Source organism: Nymphaea colorata, chromosome 10, assembly GCF_008831285.2.
Source record: "Nymphaea colorata isolate Beijing-Zhang1983 chromosome 10, ASM883128v2, whole genome shotgun sequence".
Taxonomy (NCBI): domain Eukaryota; kingdom Viridiplantae; phylum Streptophyta; class Magnoliopsida; order Nymphaeales; family Nymphaeaceae; genus Nymphaea; species Nymphaea colorata.
Genome location: NC_045147.1, coordinates 1,313,176 through 1,321,054, shown reverse-complemented (window position 1 = coordinate 1,321,054; position 7,879 = coordinate 1,313,176). Strand labels below are relative to the sequence as shown.

General features: G+C 41.1%; 1 protein-coding gene across 1 annotated transcript; it reads right to left on the bottom strand.

Annotated features, from left to right (window-relative positions):
* Window positions 1-5,510: 5,510 nt before the first annotated feature.
* Window positions 5,511-7,573, bottom strand: LOC116263260 (transcription factor MYB23-like). The gene is made up of 3 exons (XM_031642922.2): window positions 7,213-7,573; window positions 6,722-6,851; window positions 5,511-6,551 (listed from the first exon to the last, which is right to left on the bottom strand). The coding sequence occupies exons 1-3, from the start codon at window positions 7,346-7,348 to the stop codon at window positions 5,993-5,995; spliced, it is 825 nt and encodes a 274-aa protein (XP_031498782.1). The 5' UTR covers window positions 7,349-7,573; the 3' UTR covers window positions 5,511-5,992.
* Between the last annotated feature and the right edge of the window lie 306 nt (window positions 7,574-7,879).

Sequence of the window (7,879 nt, the reverse complement as noted above, 5' to 3'; positions counted from 1 at the left end):
AGATTTTCGTAGAGCAAGTGCATCTGGAGGAGATGGATCATCTGACATAGGTCGATGATCTGAAACTGATAGATTTTGGTCATTGTTGATGGAATCGGGAGGTTGAATAGGTGATAACGGGGAGGAATTTGCTGGAACACCATTCTCACACGATGACATATATTCCTCTCCAAGGTAATCTGGTTGAGGATGAGGTAAAACAACATTGTTCAAATCATTTGTATGACATTGTTCGGTTAGAAATGGAAATTTATCCTCAAAAAAAGATATATCTCTGCTTGTAAAAATTTGTTTGGTATCCAAATCATATACTCGATACCCTTTCTGATTATGAGGATATCCGACAAAAACACATTTTTGTGCACGTGATGAAAACTTATGCATGGGGTTTAAATTTTTGGCATAACACAAGCATCCAAAAACACGCAAATCTTCATAATTGGGCTTTTTATGAAAGAGAAGTTCAAACGGAGATTTGTTATTTAAAAGAGTTGACGGCATTCTATTAATTAAAAAGGTTGCTGTCAAAATACATTCACCCTAAAAAGTTACCGGGAGATTTGCTTGAAACCTAAGTGCTCGCGCCACCTCTAGTAGATGGCGATGCTTCCTCTCAACACGTCCATTTTGTTGAGGAGTTCCAACACATGAGGTTTGATGTTCTATGCCATGCTCATGAAAATAGGCTTGCATATTATGAGCTGTAAATTCAGCACCATTATCACTCCGAACACATTTCACATGAGTATTGAATTGAGTAAACACCATGGCACAAAAACGAGTTAAACAAGAAAATGTTTCAGATTTGAACCTCATCAAGAAAACCCAAGTAGATCGTGTAAAATCATCTACGATAGTAAGGAAGTAATGTGCACCCGTGTGAGACGACGTAGCATATCCTCCCCAAATATCACAATGAATCAAGCCGAACGGATCACTTGCTCTACTAGTACTAGTTGGAAAAGGTAAACGAGTGAATTTAGCTTTAAGACATGCATCACAAGGAGAATCATGCTTGGAAATAGAGATGTTTTCATTCAATGAAAAAGACTTATCAAATGAAGGATGTCCAAGTCTCATATGCCATATATGATGTCTTATTACTAGGAGAAGCAAACAAAGCATGAGAAGTAGTTGGAAAAAGAAGATGGTAAAGTCCACCGCTCAAGTTACCCACTCCAATCAGCTTCCTCGACAAAGGGTCCTGAAAAGCACAACAGGTTGGAAGAAAAACAGCAATACAATTAGTGGACTTGGTGAACTTTGGAACTGATAATAAATTGTATTTAAAATCAGGAATATATAGGACATCAGTAAGCTGAATATTGGCTGAAAGGTAAACTGTTCCAGTAGTAGAGACTAGTGTTTGATGTCCATTGGGTAGGTTAATCACACGCTATTTTGATAAAATTTTGATATTAGAAAGCAAATGTAAATGAGGGGTCATATGGTCTGAGGCTCCGGTGTCAATGATCCAAGGAAAATGAGTTGAGAATGATTGTTTACCTGCTAAATTAACGGCAGCCGGTGAAGTATCAACATTTAACCAAGATGCCAATTGACTGACCTGTTCTTCGGTAAGTTGTGACAAAACAGCATTGACTTTTACATTGTTTGCCGATGTTCTTTCCTGTTGCGCCTGTTCAATTTTAGATTAATCACCAGTTGAACATGTAGCCTTAGGATGATTTGGAGGATAACCATGAAGCACATAACATCGAGATTTTATATGTCCAAGCAGTCCACAATGATCACACTTTGGTCGAGGACGATTGCGAGTAGCATTAGGCATTCTTGCCTGATTCCGTTTGGTATATGATGTAGGAGAAGACCTAGCTGCAAGAGCTATGTTATTGGGTCCAGACATTTTTGGTGTGAGAAGACGTTGAGTCTCTTCTTGAAGCAACATAGCATATACCCTATTAATGTTGGGTAGAGGATCAATAGCAAGAATCTGGCTTCGAAGATTGCTAAAACTTTCATTCAATCCCATCAGGAACTGATAAACTTTTTCATGATCTTGACATGAATGAAACTCTTTAAACACACCACAAGTACATGTAGACACAGTTGAATAAAATCCAAGTTCATCCCAAAAAGTTTTAAGTGTAGTGAAGTAGACAGCCAACGAATTGTGTTCTTGGCGTAAATCAGATATCATCTTCTTCAATTGATAAATACGAGCAGCGTTACTTTGAGAGAAACGTTCTTGAAGATCAATCCAAACCTCGTGAGCTTCACTTGCATAGATGACGCTATTTGCTATCTCCTTGGAGAATGAGTTAAGAATCCATGATAAAACCAAGTCATTACAGCGAACCCATGGCATGTAGTCCAAGCTAGTGGTTGCGGGTTTTGAAATAGAACCATCAACAAATCCCAACTTGTTCTTGGCACTCAGGGCCATTTTCATTGCTCGTCGCCATGTAGAATAGTTATCTCCAACAAGGGGATTAGTCACTAAGATAGCACCAGGATTATTGGTGCATGACGAAAGGTGACTCATTTTGATCACTAGAAATATCAGTTCGATCAACAAGAGGAGTTGTCACCATAGTCAAAGAATATTGAATGCGCAAGAAAAATTAATACGAGCTCTAGATCCAACCTGAATCCTTCTTGCAATGATAAAAAAAAATTGCACACTTACGTGACCTCCGATTTCAAGGACGGTCTCCCTCCCGACCAGTGATTAGAGTGAGAAAAGGAGGTCAGCACGAGAGCGGCAAAGGCACCGAGCTATTGAGCGCTCGAGCGAGCGATGCAGAAGCACTCGAACAGATTTGGATGCTCGGGCGAACAGAACCTTGAGCGGGCGGTGCAGGAGCGGACGATGCAAGCAACGCTCTAGAAGGCAGGCGTTCGAGCGGGTGGAGCGACAGTACCGCTCCAGCAGGATGCTCTGGCGAAGGACGATGGCAGTCCAGACACAAAGGAGAAGAAATCACTCGGGTAGCATGAGAGGGAATCACCGTCAGAGGGTCATAGCAGAGAAGGAATCCTATTTCTCTTTGCACACTCTCGCCTCATTCAGAGAGAAAGGAAGCCCTAGTACCCAGCAGATCGCTCGCTCGGGCAGAGCGAACAAAGGAGTGGTTCTGAAGCAAAACGGAGCGAACAGCTCGAGCTCGGGCAGACAGCAGCAGCGGAAACGTTTTGGGGATGGTTGGGGATAGCAGAATCCTCACGGAATGACCCAAACGATTTGAAGTCTCACGGAATGAGAAGCGGGCGCAGAGCCTTCGAGCGAGCGGATGAGAAGGACGCTCGAGCAGGGCGCTCGAGCGGACGATGCAGGGGCGGGCTGAGCAGAACGCTCAGGCGGACAGAACAGAGGAGTGACTCTGAAAAACGGGCAAGGGCTCAAGCGGGCAGAGATTGGGATGTTTTTCTCTTTTCAACCCAAGAAAGGAGGATGCTCGAGTGAGGAGCAGCTCTCTTGCGCTTCTGCTCAGAGCGTCTCACGCTCTGATACCATGTGAAGAAGAACGTGATGAAACGAGAGAGAAAAAAAGATGAGTGAGCCAACTTAATCTTTCATTTCACATATGGTGAGGTATTTATACAACTTTACAGGCATATACAGATCCCACAAATTTTGGGATTGAGAGATCACAATCTTAGGAAAGAATATAATTTCTTTCCTGAAATTTCACCTTCTGATTTTCCTCTTTGATGTATAGGAAAGATTTTTTTTTTCTTGATTCCTGAAAATCAGCAAACTGATTTTCCTCTCCAATACAACTAATAGCTGTCTTGTGGTCTTTGAGGAAGCAGGTTGTTCATCAGTTGGCACATGGGTCACTCTTCCATGGGTGTCGGGCATTCTCATCTGGTGTTTGTAGAATCATCAACAAGTGTAAGAAAAAGGGAAAAAGAAGCTTGTATTTTGCACTTAATAGATGCTGACGAGAAGCCCGTATATAGCGAAATTTAAGGCCAAATAGTGGGAAATCCTGTGGAGCTTTGAAGAATATGAGTTATGGTGCAAGGTTTGACCCGTTGGACAGGTTTGAATGATCTGCGCTCCTCCCTCAAGTATTATCATGTCCTTTTTTTAGCTCAACTTTTGATGCATCATTCTTCCTTATTGATGTTGTCTTACCTGCAACTACTGAAAGGACCAAGGGTTCATTATTTGCCATCAAATGTTCGAAATCAATAACCAAATCAATACATTCCTCTCAATTTTTACTTTCATTCCTTATGATCTACCCGACACCGATTCCGATAAAGTCATTAATTTGGGGCTTGGTTTTCACTCGACATCTCATTGCAAATATACAGTGCTGAAATCCTTATTAATCTTCACTAATGTTGGTCTTGCATCGTTAATGGATTCATTGATGGTGCATTTCTCTTAATGAAAATGCTATTTTTTTGTATCAGAAACATATGCACATTTCATCATTGTATGGATTTGTCAATGCCAATGACACTTGTTAACTATGTTGCGTGTCATAAGTGCTCTCAGTGTTTTAGCATTCAAGCCTCTGGAATTTCTTATAGCGAGCTTTTACCAAATTTCTTATATTCTATGTAATGAAATTATAACTTGAACTCCATTTTCCAAAAGTGAAGTACTTATTCTAACATTGCATATGATTCAACATTTATATACACTCATGTCAGATCTTTAATGGATTATAATCAGATATCAAACTTGGATTTCGTTCCAATTACGAAGTTGCATACTAATTTGAATCAATTAGTAATCATATGTAGACATCTTTATCACATCCAGCTATATGGATTCAAAATTAGTCAATAATTAAGTACATGCATCCAAACATTTTACATCCCAAATCTCCTGCCATTCTTGTATCAGAGATAAGCTTGGGTATTGAGTCTTGGTCTCCGGTGTTCCATACCTCAAACACGAGAGGCATTTTCTTTGTTCAAACTAAAGTTCTTTTCTTTCATTTCTGTTTTTGTGCTTGGAGGGAGAGATCCTTCTTTTTATCATAAGGGGCACTTCAGTCGTTTCAGGCCCTAAACACATGCTTGTACTCGAAGCCAGAACATATAACCTCTTGTGCTCTTAACTATGCTTATGCTTGTGTCGTTCTTCAAAGCCATGACATGTGGGCAAATGTAGCAATTGACCACAGTGCCTAATAAAAATACATTTTTTACATATTGGTTAGCCCTAAACTTTTACATATTTATATATAAAATCTCCCTTAAAATATATGGTGACTGCCCCTCAACCAAACATGTCTGCTCCCTCACGAACGTCTTGTCTCTAAACCCCCAACAAAATGAAGTTGCTGAGAGAAAGGAAAATCATCCTCTGTTGAAAGTCACCAGGGCCCTTATCACCTCTATTAACGTACCAAACAAATATTGGTCTGATGCTCTTTGCACAGCTTTTCTGTCTATTAGTGTTCATTGGTGGACCGTATCACATTGTCACTATTTGTCTTTCATTGTGTGTAAGGTTGAAGTGTTGGATCTCAAATGAGATGATTGCTCATATTTCTGCGAAATGATGTTTATTGGCCATCTGCTCGCACCAACTCATTAAATTTTTTATTGAAAAACTTAAGATTACAACATGATAATTCAAAAATTACACACCAAACTTGGACCGGTGACCCAAGTGCCCTTTTGCCAAAAAATCTCGGCTGCGCCACTAGTCTGACCCCAACATTGCCTCCCCTCCTTTCCTCGACAAAGAAAAAAATCAGCCTTCATTGCATAAATTTATCTATCTGAGCTAAACGCATCCCCAACATAACCGCAAATGGAAGTGACGTTTCTGCCCCGAGGATTCAATTTGTCTCGTTTCCAGAGCCGTTACCGAGTGAGAGAGAAAGAGAGAGAAAGAGAGAGACAGAGACATAGACAGAGGGAGGAGATACTGGTATCCACAAAAAACAAAGAGGAAAGGATCAAACTGAGGAGGGCAACGACAAAGGAAAAAAAGAGGAGAAGATCAAACTGAGGGAGAGTCACGGGTCATGTGCAGTAACGAAACATGAAGTCTCAATTATTTTTCAAGGTGATTGGTGTTGAGCTCATGATTCACCTGGCCATCTCGCCAAATACTGGAATTAGTACCCATCGGAATCTCCCAATACTTGTTATAGTCTAAGTCCTCTGTCAACCACTGGAAGCCGAAGGGATTCTGATCAGCACCCTGAAATAGGCAAAACCCGAACTCGTCATACGCTTGTAGTTCTGTGATCTTGTCGCTGCCACCATCACAATCTTTTTCCCTCTCTTTCTTCACGTCTTCCACTGGCTTACCTATGCCAGTGCTTAAAACACAAGAGCAATTGAAAGGCTGGTCCACGTTGAACTCCTGATCACCGGCAGCAGTCATATTGTCAGATGGTACGTAAGGCGTTTCAGTTGCGGCAGTAGTGGTGTGCTTCTTTCCCGAGGCAGTCGCCTTTTCAGGCTCGGCACTTGAATCCCTGGTAGTAATGAGCGTTCCCGCCGGTCGATGTTGCTGTAATTTTAGTTTCTTGCACAAATGAGTATTCCAGTAGTTCTTTATTTCGTTGTCGGTGCGGCCGGGGAGCCTTCCTGCAATTAGAGACCACCTGAAGAATGAAAAATAGATAAATCTTTAGTTGGTTTATCTTTTCCATTTTCCTTGACGTCCTTTTACTTGATGCTAAGTTGGAACCCGAGGAAGTTGAAAGTAGCTTTTATCAACAAAGAGAAAGAATGTAAACAGGAAAAGGAAATTGTTGGCAGGCATGAATTAGACCTGTTACCCAGAAGTTTATGAAGTCTGACTATAAGATCCTCTTCTTGAGCCGAGATGTTCCCTCTTTTGATGTTGGGTCTCAAATAATTCAGCCATCTCAGTCTACAGCTCCTCCCGCATCGGTTAAGCCCTACACAAGCGCAAGGCGGCTGTGAGATCGTAAGGATTAGCGTATAAAAAGGTGAAGAGCTACAAAGTTTCTTGGTCCCAAATTCCCAATACTCCGACTCCTCGATTGTCTGATGCTGAAGGTAGAAACAAAAGCGCGGTAGCTTCTCTTTGAGGATTAATGGATGAGCACTAAACAAAACTGTTTGAGCAATCGAGGTTTGAAGCAAATCAACGTTTTGCAGAAGAATGTCCAAACGAGAAAATAGTAAAGTCTTCTTCTTTCAAAGCAAGAAAGAAACGGTAAATGCTTTGTTACTTTCAAGTTTCCTAAGGTACCGCAAGAAACAGAGATGCTATGAAGATCATAAGTAAAACAGAACCTGCTTTGGAAGGGACCAATCTCCATCTCGTCTGTCCATGAGTTTTAATATACAGAGACAACTTCTCATCTTCTTCAGCAGTCCAAGCTCCTTTGTTTACGTTCTTTAGATCACCAGGCTGATTTTCTGCCACCATTTCCAAAATCAAGTTTTGGCACTTGGCAGAGAGAGAGAGAGAGAGAGAGAGTCACTCCTGTGAACAAAAATGCGCTTGTAAGTAGGGAAAGCCAATTTGTCCAAAAAATCTAACGAATGCAACGGAAGGGAGAAATAAATAGGACTATGGAGGGTTTTCTAGACAGAATGATAAGGGCCTGACATGTTTTCGTGTGTGTGTGTGTGTGTGTGTGAGAGAGAGAGAGGGGGGGGGAGGGGAGAGGAGAGAGAGAGAGAGAGAGAGAGAATCAACCATGTGAACAAGAGTCTGTTAAGATGCCCAACATGCTTTTTCTTACATTATCATATCATGGCACCATTATGTAATGTGGCCAAATCAATCTTTATATTACTTTTGAAGCCACCAATTAATCGTCGGCAGATGGTGCACCGACAAGCTTACCAATGAACCTTGATTTTTTTGCTAGTAAATAGTTAAGTCTTTGTAGTATCTCATGTCTCCTAGTCTTAGATGGCATTTCTACAAAACTAGGTAGCTGAGCCCATACCT